The following is a 23,846-nucleotide window of genomic DNA, read 5'->3' on the forward strand; positions in this document are numbered from 1 at the left end:
GCATGACAAAAGGATCTTACCTCAGGAATTTCATGTCGGGCAGAAGGTGTTGATGTTTAATGTCTGGCTGCGATTATTTCCTGGCAAGCTGAAATCAAGGTGGAGTGGCCCTTATACAGTGACAGCAGTCACTAAATATGGGTCTGTTGAGCTAGAAGGTCCCGAGGGAAATAGGTTCAAGGTGAACGGGCAATATGTGAAGCATTATCACGAAGCAAATGAAGCAGACAACCGTGTTGAAGTCTTATACTTCGACGAGCTTGATGCGCCAGTTAATTGAAGCCAGAAAGGTCGTGCGGGACCTCTGAAACTTGCGCTTTCCGGGAGGCAACCCGGGCTGTTTTGTTGTACTTTTGTTAAACTTATTTCTTTTCCTTTAGCTGTGTGTTGAACTTTAAACGCCGAACTATGCGTCTCTCGTATTTCCTACACTTCTTATATGCGTTTTGCAGGTGAAGCAGCTCGATCGAGTGGTTTTTCTGCTCGATCGAGCATTTTTGCTAAGAATTTCACTCGATCGAGCATCTGCGTCCTCGATCGAAATCGCAAATCCCATTCTCTCGATCGAGTAACTTATCCTCTCGATCGAGTGCTTTTGATACTAATTCCTCTCGATCGAACTATTCTGAGTCGTTCGATCGAGCGGTCCCGTGTTCCAGCAGCTTTTTTTCGTCCGTTGAGCTGCTGTGTGGCTACCTATGACCTCCCATGTTCATGGTCGGTTTGGGGAGGTCCCTCCTCATGACGTCTTGTAAGTTTTCCGACTCCCGCTATCCTTTTCTCCTTAATTTGCATTCCTTTCCCTATTTTTGGTACAATGAGGGCATTGTACGGTTTGGTTTAGGGAGGTATGCATCCATTTCACGTTTATTTTGAGTCGGAATGTTTGAACTTTTGACGCTACATTGAATCTTTACCTATGCCTTGCATATTCTTAACATCTTGTTGGCATGATAATGTCCATAATCTAATTTTTGTTTCTCTCTTATCTGAACGAATAGACTTGACTCACGTATTGGCAAGCTACATTACATTCTGAGGTTTAGAGCTTTATAAATTGGCGACATCCATGACCGGTTTCATGTAGGATGTGAGTAGTACTCTCTATAAGGCATGTAACATCAATTTGCATAAGCATGAGTTTAGTCTTCTTAATACCTGTATGCATTCGGTCTGTGGATGGTGACACACGTTAGGAGAGGCAGTTCCCTTTATCTCATTCTACCCATGAGCCTCACATAGCCAAATTGCCTTTTTGTCCTATTAGCTACAATCCATAATTTTGCTTACCCTAGCCGAGCTAGTGATGAGTAGCTGTTTGGGAAGCTTTACTGCAGTTTGGTTACTTATCTGATTTCAGAAGTCGGTGGAAGAATTGAAGGGAATGAAAAGAAAAATGCAGTGAAACGAAATTGTTGTGAAAAAGAAAAAAAAAGGAAAAAACACAATAGAAAAAGAAATATGAAAAAGAAAGAGAAAAAATCATATGCGGAAAAATGAAATTTTGTATAGATGATTTTACTCCCATGTCTTATTTGTATCTTATGGGGAGTTGACAAGTTTATGGTGTATTGTGAGTTGAGTGCATCCAGTTTGTAATCGTTTTGTATTGATATATATTGAGTATGAAATTGGGATGTAGTTTCAAAATTTGGATCCGTTGTTGCTAGCCTGGCTATTAAATCCACATTTCCAAATTCATTTTAGCCCCTTCTTACCCATTACCTCACTTACCCAAATGTAAGTCATCGGCATGTGTCTTGGTTATTAGTTTGGTTGGAATGCATATGTATGGTTGTAGAGACTTTATTCATGTTAAACTGCATGCATGTTCTCATAGGTCGAGTTAGGTGAGTGTCTTTACTTCTTTCTATCTTTCACTTGTATACTCACCCTGTGCCTAAATTTGAGTGATGAGCGACCCGCGAGAGTCCGATATCTTTGAGTTTTGCAAGTTCGACGGTTCATTAAGTTTGAGACATTGATTTAATTCGTTTGCACTTATCACTTGCCACTTTGTTAGCTGTTGCATTAAACTAGTTTTGGTGGATGATTTGTAGCTGATGCGTTGGTCCCGTTCCACTATTTTTTCTTAGTTGCATTCATAGTTTGCTTGGGGACAAGCAAAGGTTTGGTTTGGGGAGATTTGATGCGTGTATTTTATATAAGGTTTTTACCTCATTTTTACACGCATTTCTGTACTATTTATATAGCATCTAGATACAAATGCCGCCGAATAGTCTACTTTGGTTTGTCTTATGTAAATTGCAGGTACGGACCGGAAAGAAGATAAATCGAGCCTAAACTTGTCTCATTTGCATGCATTTGTGGAGAATAAAGAATTGGAGCTTGGAATCTATCACTTTGAAGACGCGTGAGTTGATTTCGGAAGGTGTTAAAGTGCCTTACGTGCTAATATAGCTCGATCGATCACTTTTAATTCGATCGAATGCTTTATCCCTTGAAGATTCACTCGATCGAGTTGTTTTCATACTCGATCAAGATGGCCAAATTGAGAAGTCCTCGATCAATTGGTTTTTCCATTCGATCGAGAGGAATTTCTGGTTAGTTCCTCGATCGAGTGGTTTAATTCCATTCAATCGAGAGGGTCTATATTGTAATCGTGTTTTCTGCCTTATTTCGTTGGGCTTTGTAATTAGTTTTTAGGTTAAGACTGCGGGTTACGATATCTTTATCATTCCTTAGACTACGTTACTCCTCTTCTCTTCTTCTCTCTATTCTCTACTACTCTTACTTTTACCTTTGAAACTTTGGCTTGGATCGAATCCTGTAATCGGTATCATACTCTCCTTTATTTCTTAATCATAATATTTTTGTTGTTCTCATTCCTTCTCTTCCCTTATTTACTATTGTTTTTTATTCAAATATCTTTTATTATATTATTATGATGTTTAGTTCTTATTGTCTATGTATGATTGTTGTTAATTCAATGATAATGCGTAGCTAATTTTCTTTGCTAAGACGTAGGGAATCCATGATTATGAATGAATTGTAAATCGAATTATTAGGTTTAATGTTTGTTTAGTTTATGTTGTTAATCGCTACATTTAAATGTTTCTGTCTAATTGAGTCGACGCAATTAGTCATTTAATCGCGGTAAACCTTGACCTAGATCGGAAGACTGGAAAGGGTGAGACTTGTAGCGAACATTAGGGCACGTAGTGAGGGCGGAAGCTAAGCTATTTGAGCTTTAGGGCGAATTGAGACCGGAAGGATATATTCACTGCCCCATTGACCATACTTGCATTGACCTAAGACCTAGGTTGTTTGAATGAATGATCATGGTGAACCGACTGTCTTAGCCATTTTCTCTCTATTTGCTTAATCCTTATTCTTTTATCTTTTCCCTCTTCCTTAATCTCATTAGTTTAGAACAAACAAATTCAAACCCCCAGAGACTGGTTACCTTGACGGACTTAGTTAAAGCTGGCATTTTCCCATCTCCCTGTGAATATCGACCCTACTTACTGCTAGCTTCTGTTACTGTATCTAGGTTTATTTTTGGTACCTGACGATGGTATCAACCCTACTATCTCCTATGTGGCGAGGCGCAAAGCTTATGGATTTTGCCTTCTTCATTACTATGCCTTGCGAGGGCATGTGGACAAAGAGATGAGGGGTGACCCTCGATTTCTAGCATAGTGGAGCAAATGGAACTGCGCAGGAATCCAGCATGCTTGATTCTAGGGGAAACCATTCTAGGATTGGATAATAGGAAGGCGAACCGCGAGTATCCTTATCTTGGGAGTCATATTATTTTACAGGTAAGAACCCGTCTCTTGTCTTATTCGACCGTTTTTTTTTCCGGGTTTTGGGATATTGACTCCCGTCTCATTTCCTTAGATCCGGGCTGATGGAAAGACTGCAGTTGATCGAGCCCCCAGTTGACGTGACAAGATATCGCTCCCGATCGATTGCGATGAGAACGAGGCTATACATTGTGGACTTCACTCGAGTATTCCATTATTGGGAGAATAAATTGAAGAGTGAAGATGGGCCCTTAATTAGGTGGATAATGTTGTGGTGGCAGCTCAGATCGGTGACTGGAGTATTGTCTTTGGATCCGACGCGGTCAATTCACGTTCCCGGTTTGGAATTCATGATCCATACTTTTCCGGAGAGACTGATGAGGCAAGTGGGCCTAAGATAGAAAATCCCGAAGCTAGACACCGTCCCTCAAACTGCCTTGGCGCATACTTTGGAGTCTTGTCGAGAGTGGGCAAATCGTTGGGCCCAAAGGAATATATGGTTTATACCCGTTCCGGTTGGCTCGCTGTGGGTATCTGACTCATATTTGCAGTGGAGGAAAGCTGGAACTCCCGAGGAGCGTGAAAAGCTAAGGAAGAACGAGCCCGTAGATTGTAAGATCCGCGAGGTGGCGAAGGAGAACCAAAAGTACTTAACTGAGGAGGAAGAAGAGGCCGGATATTGGGTCGTCCGTCCGTCGAAGAAACTAAGGAATACTCATGCCGAGAAGATGGATCGAAATTGGAAAGCTAGACCGCGAGAACGATCGTTGGTGATTAGGTCGGAAATAGCACAAAAGCGTCCCGCTCGTGGTCAAGATAAGAAATTTGACAAAGGAGACAAAGGGAAGGGGAAGATGGAAGAGTAGCCTTAGTGTAGATACCTCATTTCTGCACCTCTCGCAAACCACCCGGTGATGATTGGGCCGCATGTTTGGTACGCGGAACGATTTGTGACAATTCGTAAGACTATCGTCAAGTGATTGCTCAAATATTAATGTCTACCTCTTAGTTGTCATCTACGTGCCGATACGGTCGTTTTGACAGTAATTAGAGTACATTTGGAGTCCGGGCCTAAAACCGTCTCCATTTTCTGATAACCGTTAAATCCCGAGTCGAATGTTGGAATGTTCCGGATATTTCTATTCCATATTTCATAATTTTCATCCTTTGGTAAACAATTTCCCGAAATATTCACATAAGATATTAAGGAAAACCAAATTATTCCGTCCTACCATAACTTAAACACGGAAATCTTTCTTCCGCAAGAGGAAACCACTTGGGAACAGACGCAGCAGGTGCTGCGCCTCTTCCAAGAGACGCAGTGGCTGCTGCGCCTCTTCCCAGGTCCTTTTCTGCGTATTTCTCGTATCTTTTTCATATCTTTCCGAGATTCATTTCCAAAGAGTCTCCGAAACCCTAATTCCTTCACGTGATTAGTATAAATAGGAGCCTTCACTCCTCATATTTCTCACGCGAGTGTCCGCCCTTCTCTTCTCCCTTTGCATTCTAGACTTTTGTTCTTACTTTTTGGCGCCTACGTGCTTGAACATTCGACCACGTAAGCTCAGATCCTTCTGAGTACCAGCCTCGTTTGCATGACCGGCCAATTTAACCAACTCCACAATCAATCAACTTAATTAATTAATCGTTTTCCTCTTACGAGGGCACTTTCTTTACGTTCGCGTCGAGCATCACTAATCGATATCTTAGTCCTTCTCGTTTCGTCAAACATGTAAGTCTGAGGGTGTATAATCCTTATTTATTTATTGTATTTACCTTTTTGTAATCATCAATGTAAGATTTACGTCGAAAATACCTCTTAAAACCGATTAATAAAAGCTTGTTTAAAAACCCTTTTTACGGATTTCCAGTAGACAGACGCCGAGAAAGGACGCAGCAATTGTTGCGCCTCTTCGAAGGAGCGCAGTTCCTGCTGCGCCTCTTCGTCAGGCTGCCGCAGTTCCTGCTTCCTTTCTTCTTCCTTCGTCCTCTGTAATTCGTTCGTCAAAATTTGTTTCGTTTGTTTCTTTTTAATTCTTTGACATAATAGCTTATCATCTCACATGTATATCATTAATCATCATTAGTATTTAATTCATTATTAAATCCCGACTTAAATCCCTTATAATTCATATTTGAAGGTTTTCGTCATTAAAATCAAATTCGGGTTTTAGAGGTTCGATTCATCCATATTGAGTCTCTGGAATTCGTCATTGATATATTTTTTCATCTGTTATTTATCGTCACCATCATTAGTTCGTCATTAATAACTTGTTTAACCTAATTAGTTTGTTTAGTTAATTTATATTTGTTAATTATTTATCTCATTAATCTTGTAAATAATTCGTCTTAAATCCGTCTCATCCATGTTTATTGCTTTTATGACCATCATTCACATGTAAATGACCCATTAATCACTTCCATCCGAGTAAATATCATAATCGATCCTTAAATTAACCAATTGATATTAACGATTTGCAGTTCCGGCTTCACAGCCAGAACTCACCCTTGGAACAGACGCAGCATCTGCTGCGCCTCTTCCAGAGGGCGCAGTCCTGCTGCGCCTGTTCCAGGATGAGTTCTGTCTCTAAACTCCGTTGTTGCTTGACCTAGCTTAATTAGCTTACGTATAATTGACTATTATCCGTATTATCGCCTACTGATTTGATCGTTAATTTATTCTTTTATTCTTTTCTCAAATTATCCGTTTTAAAGGTATTTTCGACATAAATCGCCTAATCCCATTGTAATTATTGTAATATTTATTATTGTAATTTTCCTTATCGTATTTAACATTATTTCTTGTATCCATTTGTATGTTTCCACATGTAATTGAACTTAAATCCTACTTTGACATTAATTGTTTGCTAAATTAATTGTTCACCGACTTAGTCTAATTCTCACATGCTAGGATTAAAACTTGGATGTTGCATTGCATGCATATAATCGACAATATATCGAGTATAGACGATTTTCCCTAATCATTAGTAGAGGCCGCTATCGAGGCGGGCGGGATTAGGTGTTCGATCAAAAGAGCTTCCTAATACGTACCCTCACCCCTTACTCCAGATCTCCGTGAGCACCCGTGTTCATTGGCATCCACGAGAGTCATTCTAGACATAGAATGCTAAGGGTAACGATTGCTTAGTGTTCATGTCTTTACTTTGTGTCTTGACATGACACGAGGTATTCGAACGGTTCCAATTTCCCATAAAAATTGGTGGCGACTCCAACAAAAATGCAAATGCTTGTTCCTCTTTCCTCCCAAGCGCCCTCGTGGGCACCCCCGCTGTCCATAGTTTGGCGACTCCGCTGGGGAATAATACACTTACTTGTAGCAAGGGTGTAACTTGAACAAGGTTAGGGAATAGTTTGTACAAGACAATTGTCGGTTTTCATAACTCGGTCTTCCTAGATCGTTTTATTCGGCCTTCCTAGGCCCAACCCAACCCATTCGACCAATCGTCCCGTCTAAATGGTCCTAATTCTTATTTGGGCCTAAGGATGGATAGCGATTGACGTCATCCATACCATGATGCTTACTCTTGTTTGTATCAAGGGCCTTCACTACTTGAGGAAATGGACTAGGAATCGGCCTTACTCTTGTTTGGTACGAGCCTCTCCACAGACTTCGGGTTTAATGGTTCGGTATGGCAACCCACCCTTTAAACCAAAACCCTTTTAAATGCACTCAGCATCCCGTTATAATGCTTGTATAAATGTTTGTACCTTACGTGATCACCATTTCTAAACAAAACCATGACGATTTTAAAAAAATCAAAACCCTTCTTTTTAATCAAAAATTTTGAAATAGGCCATTGATTAGCGCAAAACCCAGTCAAAACTCTGTCCGTTTGTCGAGTCAAAATTCGGGCCACAAGCCCATTTCAAAACCTCACTTTGAGTCCACTCCTACAACTACTCTATAGTTGACTAGGATACACATTTTCAAAAAAACCTTGTCTTTCTTCAAAGTTCACTCAACACAAGTGGCACACACCCACTTCACGAGTCAAAACATTTCTTCTTTTAGCAAGTGTGTTAGAATGGTCGATCGTGTTTTGATTCGTCGCCGATCTCTTATCCAGTTTTCAAGATGCCTGGATCCAATGAAACAAACCTCCACCAACCTCAAGATGGTAATGATCGAATCCTAGCCGCGCAAGCCAAAATGCAAGTTACCCAAGACCAAGTCTATGACTGCCTTGAGACCATCGAGGGCTAAATCTATGCCGTAGAGGGGAGATTGCCCCCTCAGGAAAGTGAAGTAATAGGTGACTCCGAGAATGAATCCAAGGATGAAAATCCTCTCATGGGGATGACTGTAGCTGAGAAAAGACTCCAATACTTAGAGGAGCAATTGATGTACCTTAAGGGGGATGACATTTATAGGGAGGACAATCGCAAGTATGAGGCCGTCAATTCCAAATTGCCAACCAACTTCAATATGACGGATATCTCTAAATTCAAGGGGCACGAGAACCCTTTGAACCACATCCGCGCCTTCAAGGATTATATGTCTATCAAAGGCATCAAACCCGAGATGTTCTTAAGGATCTTTCCTTCATCTCTTGACACCATCCCGAAGCAATGGTTCTACTCCTTAGATCATAAGAAGGTCGCTACTTGGGAAGATGTCGCAATCGAGTTTTCTAAACAATATGCGGATAATGCCGAGATCCAAGTTAACATGCGCACTCTAAAGGTTCTTACCCAAAATGACAAAGAAGGATTCACCGACTTCCTAAGTAGGTGGAGGAAGACTAGTACCCAACTAGTTGAACACCCGGATGAGGCTACCCTTGTGGAGAAGTTTGTGGACAATCTCAAACCCATCTATGCTAATCATTTGAGATACCAAAATATCAAGACTTTCAAGGATTTAACCGTACTAGGGACAAGGATTGAAGATGACATCCGTAAAGGACTCTTGTCCAAAACGGTAGGTCGAGGATATCAAGGTTCAACAAGTCGTTCATACGGCTCCACTAGCAAGACAGATGAAGTTAACCTTCTCGAGCCATCCAAGAAAACTACCCCACCAAGGAAATTCACAAATCTTGGGGATACTTACTCCAACGCTCTAAAAAGGTTAATGAAGCAAGGTAAACTCCAACCCATTGGGCCTACTCCCGAACCCGAAAGGAAATCCAAATTCTGGGACGAGAACTCGTACTGTGAATACCATAGGGGCAAGGGGCACAACACAGAAAAATGCTACAAGTTGAAAAATGTGCTTCAAGACATGATTGAAGATGGTTGATTGCCAATACCGCCGGGAGGTAAACCCAACAACACTCAGAATCCTCTTGGAGTTCTAGTGATTACAAGTGACGAATCTACCTTAGATTGCTCACACCTCATTTCTCCAATCGAAAATGATATCCATGCCATCGAGAATGAAGGATTCTACTCTACTATTTCCCCTACCATTTCCGACTTCATCACATGGGCAAGGAGTGTAGATAGGCAAGTGTGGGAATTGGAAAATGTGGTGATAACTCTACGCGATCCCAACGCAACACCCAAAGAACATGTGCCACTAATCATCTCTCAAGACACTACTATAGTCACCATGGTTGATAAACTAGTCGACCAAATCATACGACTAGAGGATGAAATCATGAGAATGAGGAAACTAGCTACAATCAATGGGATTTGGGCCGACGATGACGAGGACGAGTATCTCATTGAGAACTCCCTAGTCAAAGAAATAGTCCAAAATGGTGAAGATCAAGATGTGGACCACTTAACTCGTTCGGGTCGTCCATATCAAAGCATTGCTCAAAGCGGTCCAACCAATGTTGTCACACCAAATGATAACGAAGAGGACTCCACTGACCATTTGCTTAAGCAATTACAGAAGACGAAGGCTGATCTTTCAGTCTGGCAATTAATAGCGAGCTCATTCCCACATCGCCAAGCTTTACTGCAAGCTTTGGCCAAACTAAATGTAGCACATGACTCGACACCTGAAGATGTAGTCAACTTGGTCTTCCAATAATCACCGAAGCTAAGTAATCCTATTACTTTCTCAGACGAAGATTTGCCACCTTTCGGCGCAAGTCACAATTTAGCTCTTTACATCACTGTAATTTGTCTAAAGAAGAACGTGCCAATGACCTTGGTAGATGATGGCTCCGCGGTCAACGTCATACCCCTCAAAACGGCATACAAGCTAGGCATGAAAGAGTCGGATTGGACCCCTACCAATCAAGGTGTGCGTGCATATGATGGTACGCGACGAAAGGTGGTAGGACTTGTTAACCTAACCATAGCCACAGGGCCAATTGAGCGAAAGGTTAACTTCCAAATAGTGGACATCGAAGCTTCCTTCAACATACTTCTTGGAAGGCCTTGGATTCACGCTTCCAAAGCAGTAACATCCACTCTTCATCAAAAGATCAAAATCGCACTAAATGGCAAAGTAGTGACGATCACTTTGTCACCCATCCAGGCAATAATCGAAAAACAGTCGAACAATCAAGTTCTTTTTTTTTTTGGTGAAATGTGAATCTTCTCATTAAAACTTTTGGCAATTAAGTACATACACCAACTATAGCATTTTTCATCACAACATTACATAAATTAGCACAAAATGACATTCTTTACCCATACTATATCCCTACTAGGAACCTTTTCTATTTGTAGCATATGTAATCTTCCACGAAGAGTAGCATGGATACGTTCTCTAACAGCTTCAGGCCGAGCAACCAAATCACCTAATCTGCATTTGTTGCGGCCCTCCCAAATATAGTACACCAGACTAGCAATAGCAGCTAATATGATCTTCTTACGCAGTAGGGATTTTTCTCTCCATTTCAGACTATTTGCAATGATATCCACATCCAAAGAGAAGCCAAGCCAAGTCAGCGCAACTGTAAGCATCTCGGATCGAAAGGACATTCAAAAAAGTGCGGTGAAGTCTCCCGCATATTCCCACACAGAAGCAAATACCATCATTGATCACTCCAAACTTTGCCAACCTATCTTTGGTAAGGAGCCTACCTTGAATGAATAACCAATTTATGAAATTCACCTTAGGTAGAGCCAACCTATTCCAAACATACGGTTTCCAATGGACAGTCACCTGAGAACCAGAGAGCCATTTATAAACCAGGGAAGTAGAGTAGGGGACTGCAACCACCGAGCAAAACCAGGAGCAAGGAGATCCTTAACTTTGCACGATTGCCTCCAAGTCCAACTAGATCTGTAAAGAGGGAGAATACCGCCACCAATCATCTTTGTTTAATATAAAGGTGGTGTACCCATCTTACCCACAGACTATCTTTCTTATTTGCAACACACGGATGTATTTCCCAAGAGTAGCTATGTTCCAATGATAACAATTTATAATCCCAAGCCCACCCTGATCTTTGGGCAGACAAAGACTTGTCCCAAGCAAATCAGGCACCTTATGATGCTCATCGAACTGGACCACAAGTATGCTCTACAGATGCTCTCAACTTTATGAAGAATGGCTTTAGGAAGAAGGAAAACTCTAGCCCAATAACTATGAATCTGAGTCAAAACAGACTTAACCAAAATAAGCCCGCCCGCATAGCTCAAATGTTTTGCCCCCATCCTCCGATTCTAGCCACCAATTTCTCAACCAAAATGTTACAGATCAACCTTAGTCAACCTCTTATGTGAAATATTGATTCCCAGTGTATTTAAAAGGAGAGCACCCTTCTTAAACCAGAGATATTCAAGATATTGTCCTCATCTACACCATGAGTACCATTCATATAGATATCAGACTTGTCTTTATTGATATGCAAACCAGATGCATTAGAGAAGGTAGTAAGAGCCCTCATTATCACAAAGGATGTAATCGAGTCACCGCTACGAGAAAATAAGAAGATCATCAAAGCAAAGGCCGGATGACACAACTTCAAAGCTTTACACATAGGATGAAATCAAGTTCGAGTGACAAGAACTGATTAAGGATTCTTGTGAAGTACTCCAAACATAAAGTAAAGAGGATAGGGGAAATAGGATCTCCTTGCCTCAATCCTCTCTTACCTTTAAAGTATCCAAATTGATTGCCATTAAGAGAAAGAGTATATGAAGGGGTAGAAACACATTGCATAATCCACCCTATCATTCTCCCAGGAAACTTCAGGGCATAAAGCATATCCTCCACAAAAGCCCACTCAATAGAGTCATAAGCCTTCCTCATGTCAATCTTCATCATCACTCTAGGAGAGCATGTTCTCCTATTGTAAAGTCTTACAAGGTCTTGGCAAATAAGGATGTTATCCACAATGTCCCTATTTTTTAAGATAGCACTTTGGTTCAGACTAATGATATCAGCAAGCACATCATTCAGTCTACCACAAATAATTTTAGAGATACACTTATAAACCACATTACAGCATGCTATGGGTCTGAAGTCCATAACTGAAATAGGTATCTCTTTCTTGGGGACAAGAGTGGTCATAGTAGAGTTAATTTGTTGCGATAAAGAATCGATCATGAGAAAAAACTCCAACCAACACAGCCCCCATAACATCATCACCAATGATATCAAAAGCATCCTTGAAGAAGCTAGAAGAGTATCCATCAGATCCTGGGGCTTTCTCATTAGGAATAGAGAAGAGAGCAGCTCTGACCTCTTCCTTAGTAACCTCAGCTACCATAGAAACAGACTGAATGTCAGAGACACATTTCCCCCTCCTAACCACTCCACAATTAACCCTGGTTACATTTTCAGAACTTCCAAGGAGCTTCTGGTAATACTCAATGAAAGCCAATTCAATGGAACCATTATCAGAACAAGGATTACCATTCATATCCAAGATTTTAAGAACCTTGTTCTGAGCTCTCCTGGCTTTAATTGAGCTGTGGAAATAGTGAGTGTTTTCATCATTAAAAGTCATCCAAGCCACCTTTGCTTTCTGGCCAAGGAAAGAAAGCTTGGCATCCTGAAGATGCTTAAAAGATTGAGCAACAGCTCTCTCTTCCATTTGCAGCAGGGAATTATGAGGATCCAAATGAAGCTGGGATTGTTTCTCCTCAAGCACTATACGAGCCACTTCAGTAGTATTTATAATATCACCAAAACCTTCTCTATTAAGTTTCTTCAGAGGACCCTTAAGCATCTTAAGTTTCTTAGCCATCTGAAACATAAGACACCCTCTAATCTGCTGACTCCATATACCTTGCACAGTCTCTGTAAAACTACCATCCTTACTCCACATCATGAAATATTTAAAAGAGGACTTGTGCTTTGACTTCCTCCCAAAGACTAATAATACTAGGGTGTGATCAAACAAACCCTCGGGTAGGAAATTAACAAAGACCAATTTGGACCATTCAAAATCCACTGATCATTATCCAATACACGATCAATCCTACTGAAGACCCTAGCATCCCCCTCCTGTTTGTTGTTCCAGGTATAGTAAGCCCCTTGAACGACCAGGTCATATAAACCACAATGATCAACACACCCTTGAAACTCCTTAGTCTCAGCATCAGTAACCTTTGCTCCTATCCTCTCATTAGAATAGAGCACATTATTGAAATCACCCATAACTAACCAAGGACCATGAACTGAGGCAGCCAGGGACTTAAGAGAAGACCACAGACTACTCCTATCAGAATCCTTATTACTACCATAAATCATGGAACAAGTCCAGCTGAAGCCATTCTGAAGGTATGTGACCTGCAAATGCATAAGTTGCCACTCTTTACTTATAACATTCACAGTAAAAAGAGAAGGATCCCACAGAATCCAAATCCTGCCACCCTCAATGACATCATTATTCATAAGAAACTTCCATTTAGAACCCAATCCATCTTGCACGTTATTCATATTACTACTTTTTACTCTAGTCTCAATAAGTCCAAAAAAACCTAAATTATTCATATGAAGGATTCTCCTAACATCTCCTTGCTTATTCCTTTTATTGATACCACGGACATTCCAAAACCCAATACTAACCATTGAAATTAAGTGTAGTTTTACCCTTGCTAAGGCTGTTCAAGAGGTTCCTTCTAATGGAAAAACTGAGAACGTCCATAAAAGAAGGACCACTCTAAACACCTCCCTCTCCCCTTTTTGCAATCTTATGAAGAACACCAGCTGCAGGTGTAACAGTGTTTGTCATGGACCCCTGAAATGGCATAGGGGTAACCACAGAGGTCGGGTTTATCACTGGTAAGACTTCCTCAGTCATCCCTTGACTAGGAGCAACTGGTTTTGCCACCATAGGAGCCACAACCTTGGGTTTCCAAACCATATGCACCTTCTTAGGGGCAGGCTTAGAGGGTTTCTTCTTACAGGAACCTGTTTCATGGCCAATTCCATGACATGTAGCACAAACAGCAGGCTTCCACTCATACTGCACCTTCTGAGATCTGAGCACACCATTCTCATCAAGGAATTCAATAACATCAGGCAGGGGTTGGCCAACCTGCACTTCCACCATGTACCTGGCATACTCCAGAATTCACGCTCCTTAGTAGCCTTGGCCACACCGAACAGGTGAACCAACCAACCCTGCAAGTTTTGGTAAAGCATTTCCCCAGTATTTAAAACTTAGGTTGTAAAACCTAATCCATATATGAACTGATTTAGGTTTTTCCTTCTCCAATTTAGAATCAGGAGACCAATCCTTCACAATAAAAGGCTTACTGTCAAAGAATAGGGGTCCAGATTGAAGCACTTTGGTTTTATCCTCACTGTTCTTGAATCGAACCAAGCATACACCATTAGGTTGAAAAGCAACCTTATCAATTGTTAAATTCTTCCAAATACGTCAAACATAACCTCCTAAGACGTTGCTAGGCGGATTTGAACCCAGAACATAACAGAAAATCGAAGTAGACCAAAAATCAAGCTCATTCTCGCACATCTTCAATGCATACGATTTGCAATATCGAGTCTTACGGTGAACTGAAGGAGAAGACACTCGGTGGCGACGACGTCCAACCTCTTGCTATTCTTCATCATCTGTTGATTTATCCTCCGAAATCACAGTCAGTTCCTTCGCAAGATTAAAAGCACGCAATTCCGCAGCTTTAGAGCTCTCACCATTACTTACAGACTTCGCAATTTCACTCAATTATTTATTATTTAGCGTAATAGTACTATTTTTTGATTTATTTGTGTTAGTAGTAGATGAATTATTAGTATTTAACAATCAAGTTCTTGCAGATCCCGTATATGAACTTGGGGGCTTCCAAAGAATAAGTGTCATAGAAAGTGAGTTGGCACCCTTATACTATGATCCCTACTCCAACTTGGTGGTCAACCACATACTCAAAACCCAGGGATACTTCCCTGGAATGCCTTTAAACCCTACCCGAAGAAATACCTTCGCACCATATAAGGAAGGCAACTCAAAGAGGATACCACTTGGACTAGGGTACAAACCCACTAAAAAAGAGGTTCTCGAAATGCTTGCTCAAGTCCAAAACCGCAAGCACGTAGGAGTCCAAATGCGACCCTATCTCCCTTCTCTAAATGGGTACTTTGTTCAAGAAGGAAGCCTAGAACTCTTTCATGGATTTCCCGAGCCTTGGACTTATCTCGAGAGGAAGCTAGCCGAAATTGAGATCTTTCACGATTGCTACTTCATCCCTCCAGAGACGGTTCCTACCGTCAAAGCCCGTTAAGCACCTTGCTTAGACGAACAAGCTGTTAGCCTATTGTTCGGAGAAGATCGATTTGTTAGGGCCGCGCAGGATGAGATCATTACCATGATACTTCAAGACGATCGCTTCAACCCCACCGCGTTAATCACATAAACCAACGCGAGTCAGCAGAAAGGATGGAGAAAATCAATCAAGTGGACCAACAATCAAGGAAGACTCTTCAAGCTCACCACTGGAGAAGGAGAGATGTTCAAAGGAGAACCAGAAGACGATGAGTTCGAGTCGGAGTCGGAGTCGGAGTCTAGAGAAGTCATTAGAGAGTCTCCTCCTGTCGTCATCCCTACTCCCTTTGTTTCTCCTAGCTTAGCCTCGAGTAGTCACAGTAGTTCGGGAAATGTCCCAACCACTGTCCCTTTGCCGCCACTGACCATGGATCAGTTGGCTTCTTTGTTTCAACTCTACTCAAATTTTAATATGAATAAATCAGGTTCTGCTTACTCTTTGTGTTATCTTGAGTGCAATTCTGTTTACGATGATACTGAGGATGACCAAGACCCAGACTCGATCGAAATACCTCCCTACGTAGCCAAAGAAATACTGCAGGAAGAGGAAGGGGGACCAGTAATAGAGGACACCGAACCCATCAACGTAGGAACCGAACTAGAACCCCAAGAACTTAGGATAGGGACTACCTTGAGCTCTACCGAAAGGGCCGACTTCATAGACCTTCTAAACGAGTTCAAAGATGTTTTCGCTTGGTCCTACAAAGACATGTCAGGGATCGACAGGGATATCGCCAAACATAGGATTCCGATTAGGCCAGGTTTCAAACCTGTAAAACAGAAGCTTCGCCGAATGAGAACGGAATGGGCTCTCAAGATTAAGGAAGAAGTTGACAAGCAATTCAAAGCGGGTTCATCAAAGTTTCCGAGTATTCTGATTGGGTAGCCAACATAGTATCCGTACCCAAAAAGGATGGGAGAATCCGTGTTTGTGGTGACTTTAGGGACTTAAACAAAGCAAGCCCTAAGGATGACTTCCCTCTACCTCACATCGACATATTGGTGGACAATACTGCAGACCACGCGTTACTATCCTTCATGGATGGATATGCGGGTTATAACCAAATCAAGATGGCCATAGAAGACATGCATAAGACCGCCTTTGTCACCCAATGGGGAACCTATTGCTATACGGTCATGCCATTTAGATTGATCAACGCCGGAGCTACATATCAACGCACCGCAACTACACTCTTACATGACATGATGCACAAGGAAGTTGAGGTATACGTAGACGACATGATTGTCAAATCCAAGGAAAGAGAAGGGCATATTGCGAACCTTCGCAAGTTTTTCACAAGGCTACGAAAGTACAATATGAGGCTCAATCCTCAGAAATGCACATTCGGAGTAACATCTGGCAAACTCCTAGGATACGTCGTTAGCCAACGAGGTATAGAAATAGACCCTTCAAAGATCAAAGCTCTGATCGAAATGCCACAACCTCAAACAGAAAAAGAAGTCAGAGAATTCCTGGGAAATGTGCAGTATATAAGTCGATTCATATCGAAACTTACAATGATTTGTGAGCCTATCTTCAAGAAACTCAAGAAAACGGACCACACCATGTGGGATGATGATTGTCAAAAGGCGTTCGACCGAATCAAAGAGATATTGGCTAAACCACCAGTGCTCATGCCGCCACAACGAGATCAACCTCTTGGTTTATATCTCACAGTAACCGACACAGCCATGGGTGCCATGCTGGCTCAAACTGTAGGAAATGAAGAATGAGCTATCTACTACCTTAGTAAGAAGTTCTTGGAGTACGAGTGCAAATACTCCCAACTCGAAAAGACATGCCTCCCTCTTGTGTGGGCAACAAAGAAGCTACGCCATTACATGCTTAGCTACTCCGTCAAAATATACTCCAAAATGGATCCAGTCAAATACCTCTTCGAGAAACCCGTCCTCAACGGACGCCTAGCAAGATGGACCCTGATGCTCTCAGAATTCGATCTCAAATACGTGCCGCTGAAAGTTATAAAAAGTCGCGCCATCGCCGAATTCTTCGCAGAAAATCCCATCAATGACGCACAAACGATAGACACTTGGTCATTTCCAGACGAGGATATACTCCAAACCGATGTACATTCCTGGGACCTTTATTTCGATGGAGCATCAAACTTAAGAGGATTTGGAATAGGAGTGTTGCTCATTTCTCCTGAAGGCGAGCATACACCAATTGTTGTCAAACTCGACTTCGAGGTGACAAACAATGCTGCAGAATACGAAGCTTGTCTCATCGGATTACAAGCAAAGTAAGTTTAGGCATTAAAAACCTCCGAGTACACGGAGATTCATCCTTGATCATCAACCAAGTTACAGGATCTTGGAAAATTCAAAGCGAAAGCCTCGCACCTTATCAAGCCAGAATAGACCAAGTTGCCCAATTCTTTGATCACGTGACATACCTACACCTACCTCGGGAGGAAAATCAATTTGCAGACGCTCTTGCGAAACTTGCATCTTTGATTAATATGCCAGATCACATGGTGGAAATGCCCTTATGCATCGAACGACGGTCAGAGCCGGCTTATGTCCACCAAATCACCGATGAAGAGGAGGTCGCGCAGGAACCCTGGTTCCAAGCAATCCTGAATTTTAAGCTCAATGGTACCTATCCACCCGATATGGACAAGAGGGGACAACGTGCTATACGCCTACTAGCTTCCCAATATGTTCTCATGCAAGGAGAGTTATACAAAAGGACACCTCTTGGTGTAATCCTACGCTGCCTTGATCATTCACAGGCGCGAAAGGTGATGGAAGAAGTCCACGACGAAGAATGCGGTCCTCACATGAGTGGGCCCATGATGGCAAAGAAAATCACACGTTTGGGATATTATTGGACCACAATGGAATCCGATTGCATCAAATATGTAAGACATTGACATAATTGCCAAATCTTCGGGAATGTACAACATGTCCCTCCTTCATTGCTCTATACGATGACGTCTCCTTGGCCATTTTCTGCCTGGGGAATTGACATAATCGGGAAGATAACCCCTAGGAACAGAGGCCACTGTTTCATCCTAGTGGCAATTGACTATTTCACCAAATGGGTAGAAGCGGCTTCCTACACAGTCTCACGGCCAAAAATGTGGCAAAGTTCATACAAAACAACATCATCCGTCGACGATTTGCCCACATGAGATCATTAGTGACAATGGATCACATTTCCAAGCTGAGACCGAGCAATTGCTAGCCAAATACAAGATTAGTCAACACCACTCTTCGCCCTATAGACCACAGACTAACGGCGCGGTAGAGGCAGAAAATAAGAACGTTGTCACAATTCTCAAGAAAATGATTGACAACTATCGAGATTGGCCAAGAAAAATACCCTTTGCCTTGTGGGGGTATCGCACATATGTTAGGACGCCCAATGGGGCTACTCCTTTCTATTTGACCTACGGTATGGAAGTTGTACAACTAGTCGAGCTAGAGATACCATCCTTGCGTATTTTACTCGAAAGTCAAATCCCGGAAGCCGATTGGAATAGGGATAGATATGAAGAACTCATCCTCCTGGATGAACGTAGGCTACGCGCCTTACATAATGTCCAAACATATCAAGCACGTATCAAACGAGCTTTCAACAAAAGGGTTAGGCCAAGGAACATCAAGGAAGGAGACTTAGTACTTAAATCGGTTAGAGCTCTTTTACCTGTTGACCCACGGGGAAAATTCAAACCTAATTGGGCCGGACCATTTCTTGTCAAATCCATACTCCCAGGGGGTACGGTTAGAATCACTGACCTAGATGGGAATGAGTTTTCAAACCCAACAAACCTTGACCAACTAAAACGGTACTATGCCTAGGATAGGGACAAAAACACGCCTCGCGTAACCCGCGTGTCGCTCTTGTGGCACTAAATAATCGGCCCCTGGCCAAGCTGAAATAAGCTAATGTCACTATGCTCTTGTATTTTGACAAATTTATAATCCTCATATCATCAAATAAACTAAATTTGCACCTTCAGAGTAAGCAAAAAGCTCATGCTTATTTTCTAAGTTCATTACAAGCTCTTGTTTAGAACAATTATTCTTTTACATTTACTCGAATTACGCGCAAGGGTTTGATTTCATTTTTTTAAGTGAATACGTAGGCAATCCTTCACAGGATATAACCCATTTATTTTAAAATGTAAATAGAAGGACATTTGCATTGCATTTGGAATTCGACAAGAATAATAAATAGAAAATCACAACGGTTTCATAACCATTTAACCTTTTTTTATTTCATTCATTTTCTAATAATAATAGTACGCTACATAATAAAAATAGAAGAGGCTAGGATTCTAAAAACCCCACCTTTTTTTATTACAACAATAAATAATAATAATAATAATAATAATAATAATAATAATAATCAAATAATAAATAAAGACTCGGGCTATTCCTCCATCTTCCCCTTGCCCTTGTCATTCTTGTCATACTTCTTGTCACGACCTCAAGCTGGACGCTCTTGCGCCACCTCAGACCTAATCACCAAAGGTCTTTCTCGAGGCCTAGACTTTCCATTCTTGCCAATCACCATTTCCACGACAGGAGAGATCTTCGGTTTCTTCGAAGGATGAATAACTCGAAGCCCGGCTTCTTCTTCTCCTTCTGTCAGATGCTTCCCTTTCTCTTTCTCTACCTCACGCACCTTGTAGTCAACGGGCTCGCGCTTCCTCAATCTCTCGCGCACTTCCGGAGTAGTAGCCTTTCTCCATCGCAGATAAGAATCCGACACCCACAAGGCATTTGCAGAAGAGTTCAAGAACCACACATTTCTTTGAGCCCATTTAATGGCCCACTCCCTTCGGCTCTCTCGTAGTAAGCGCCATAGCGATCGGGGGACGGTATCAAGCTTCGGGATCGTCTGTTTCAGTCCAACTTGTCTCATCAGCCTTTCCGGGAAGATGCACACCATAAACTCCAATCCAGAAATGCGCACAGATCGAGTAGGATCCAAAGAAGACACTCCAGTGACAGATTTGAGGTGCCACCACGGAACAATCCACCTAATCAAGGGGCCATCATCGCTCTTCAGTTTGTTCTCCCAATAATTGCAGACTCGGGTGAAATCCACCATGTAAAGCCTAGTCCTCATCACAATTGAACGAGCATGATAGGAAGGAACATGAACTGGGGGCTCGATCAATCGGAGCCGTTCCATAAGCCAAACCTACCAAAAGCGGGTATTAGACAACAACAACAAAAACAAAAAAAAAAAAAAAAAAAAACGAAACAAAAAGAAAACGAAACAAAAAGAAAAAAAAGAAAAAAGAAAGAAATGTCTTTTACCTGCAGAATGACGGGACTTCCCAAGTATGGTAGGTCACGATTGGCTTTCCTATTATCCAAGCCCAAAAGAATCTCTCTTAAGCATAAACAAGCTGGGCTCCTGCTGCGCAGCTCCATTTGCTCAACAAGGCCCAGAAGACGGGGATCACCTCTCAAGTCTTCATCAACATGCCCTTGGAAAACATACACATGTAACAAGCAAAAGCCAAATGCCCTCCGCTTAGCAACATGAGAAACGGTGGGGTCGGCCCTGTTGATGAATCGATCTATGAAGTCCAACATTCGCACTCCCTTCGAAGTCACTAGACGGTCCACCTCAAGTCTAGTCAACCCAAGCAAGTCTCTAAATTTGCTCTTGTACCCTTGCGAAGTAGAAGGAATGGCAGGCAAGTGTTCGGGATCCCACCCACCAATAGCGGCAATTTCTTCAGGAAATGGGCAAATATCGCCCTGTGGAACGCAAAAACATGGTAATTCGGGTCCCAATAGTTAAGACAAGCATCCAAGAACGGTTTAACAATCTTGATGAGTTTTAAACTCAACAAAGACCCAAAATTATAAGCACCCATATCATGTTTCTCCATGTTCGAAAATTCGTTGGTCCATTCCTTCAAGCGAATCTCCAAAGTATTCATGATGAAAAGATTATTTTGAGAATTTTATGTAATTAGACGAAGAGACGGAAGAATTGTGTGAATAAAAACTCCATCGACGTTTCTATTTATACTAATTTCTGTTTCCAAAAATCGCTGCAGAATAGAGCAACTGGGGAACAAGCGCAGCAAAGACTGCGCGCCTCTTCAAAGGGACGCACTCATGCTGCGCCTCTTCCTCATCTTCACTTCTGTGATTTTCCGCGTTGGATCTTTCCTAATTCCATGACGAATAATTTCCTATTCCTACGGGTTGTTACTTTGGTAAATACGTGTACATTACCATGTTTCAGGTTTCCTAATTCCGCGAGCACGCATTTCGAGGCGACACCGACATTTTGGCCATTTTACCGCACTTGCACATTTTTTCATTTTAGGAAATAATTTTCATTTTTAATAATTTCCATTTTCATTTTCGGAAATAATTTTCATTTTTATTAATTCATTTTAGGAAATAAATCTCATTTCGATTTCATTTCACTTATTTCATCATCTCACCTCTAACTTATAGATTTCTATTTTTTTCTTTTTTTAGGGGGTAACCCTCCCTACCATCCGGTCATTTTCCGACAGATTTTTTGCATTTTTGCATTCTTTTGAGTCACTCGTTTTGCGCTAATTAAGGGCCATATGTATATATAAATGTACGTTTTGCGTGATTTTCTATGTAAATTTCGGCGGCATGACGGCGTAAACGTCATCCACCAAACCTGTTCAAAGCTAACCTGCAGGTACAAGCAATGCAACCCAGCAGCAAAGGCACTCAGGCCGTCGTATATACAACCAAAAAGGGAAATGTACAACAAACTGGGGGCTCGAGCCCCAAACAAAGTCCAGAATGTTCAAAATGAAGGTCCAAATGTACAACTGTGCAAAATACAGCCAACAAACAAACAAAAAAGCTACACAAAACTATCGCTGGTCGCCCTCCACTCTGCAACTCTTGCCGCAAGACCGCAATCTCGGCGCCCCGAACCTCGAGCTCCCTCAACAAGCGAGCTGTCTCCTCCCGAGACTGTGTCAACTCTCGCTCCAGCTCGCGGTTCCCCTCTAAACAACAAAATGGCTCATGTCAATCGTTTCAAGCAAAATTGGAAAATCAAAATTCAAAAATGAAACAGGCACAAGGTTCATACCGACGGCCTCGACACGACAAGTGCCTCGACGGCAGAGCTCGCACGGTTAGCCACCCTCCACAACGCCACGAACCGAAACGGCGCAACCTGCATTTTCAAAAAAAGTTCTCAACAATTGAACAAACTCAATCAAATGTGTTCTTACACAAAAGTTATGCAAAGTTAGAGGATTTATCCTCCGAATCGAATCTTGTCGCCAATCGCCTAGGCCAAGATCCGTCACGCCTACGTCAAAGTCACGCAGCTCGGAGATCGTCGTCCTCCCAATCGCGTCGTGTGTACTCGAGGGTCTCGGGGTACAATGGGGGCTCGATGCCCGCCGCCTCAACCTCCCGCAAAACCAAATATTTTCGTTAATCGGTGATCTTTCATCATAATTCAAAAATCAAGAGGAAGAGTAAAAGATGCTCACCACTACCGGCCAAGACACCAACCTCCTCAGAGGAACGTCGAGTAGTCCTCGCCGGGGAAGAAGGAGGGCGTCACCACTAGCGCCAGCCAAGTCCGCCTCCTCTCGCCTCGAAGGCTCCTCGAACATCGTTCTAAAAGGATCGATGGGAACCGTCAACACGTCCCGAGAGCACTGACGAGCCAAGCGCGCGCCCAAGTACCACACCGGACCCATAGACGCCCTCAACAAAGCTGGCTCGAGCTTCGGGTCGAAGGACCTTAGCCACAAAAGGAGGCGTGTCGCGTACTCCGCCCAAGGCCTCGGGGCACCCACTAGGACAAGATAAACAAGGAATCATTCTTACGATCAAGGCAATATAGAAGCAAATGAATATAAGCAAGATACTTACGTTGTCAGTCAAGAGCGTTCACATCCCGCGGTGAGACACCGTGAGAAGAACGCTTGCTCTTCGTCCCGCACATCACCCAATCCCTCACCACGGGATAGGCCTTCTCAGCGCTCCGTCCTCTTGGGCGCGAGGCTCGGGAAGTAGGAGTACACCACGCCCGTGAAGCAAGATAATCAATAATGATCTTTCGGATTTGATAAAGAAAGGAATTAACTTTGGTCTAAAGGAAGGTTCATCCCTCCAAAAGTAGTCCAGTCCGGCGCCGGGAGAAGTCCCCTTCTCCATCAACTCCGGACGAACCATGGCCCTCATGAAGCGGATGAGGACCGCAGCCAGCCAGATAACTTGACCCCAACGCCCTAGGGAACTCGGGTCGAAAGGAAGGGAAGAAGCTTCGTCGATGACCTCTCACCCTTATCTCCGAGGTAAATCAAGAGAGAAACCACTGTGAGCCACAAACGAGCCCTCGCTCGGTCGCCAGACAGGGGAGGAGGAGCCGTCTCCCCTCTCGTCAATCGTCACGGCCGCC

At 42.5% G+C, this 23,846-nt stretch overlaps 2 protein-coding genes across 2 annotated transcripts; both read right to left on the reverse strand.

The window, feature by feature from the left end:
• Positions 1-12,220: 12,220 nt before the first annotated feature.
• LOC141638124 (uncharacterized) lies at positions 12,221-12,973 on the reverse strand. Its single transcript, XM_074447547.1, has one exon. It carries the CDS (start codon positions 12,971-12,973, stop codon positions 12,221-12,223), a length of 753 nt encoding a protein of 250 aa, XP_074303648.1.
• Positions 12,974-13,029: 56 nt separating this feature from the next.
• LOC141638125 (uncharacterized) lies at positions 13,030-13,719 on the reverse strand. Its single transcript, XM_074447548.1, has one exon. It carries the CDS (start codon positions 13,717-13,719, stop codon positions 13,030-13,032), a length of 690 nt encoding a protein of 229 aa, XP_074303649.1.
• Positions 13,720-23,846: the final 10,127 nt, after the last annotated feature.

Source organism: Silene latifolia, unplaced genomic scaffold (genome assembly GCF_048544455.1).
Source record: "Silene latifolia isolate original U9 population unplaced genomic scaffold, ASM4854445v1 scaffold_181, whole genome shotgun sequence".
Taxonomy (NCBI): Eukaryota; Viridiplantae; Streptophyta; class Magnoliopsida; order Caryophyllales; family Caryophyllaceae; genus Silene; species Silene latifolia.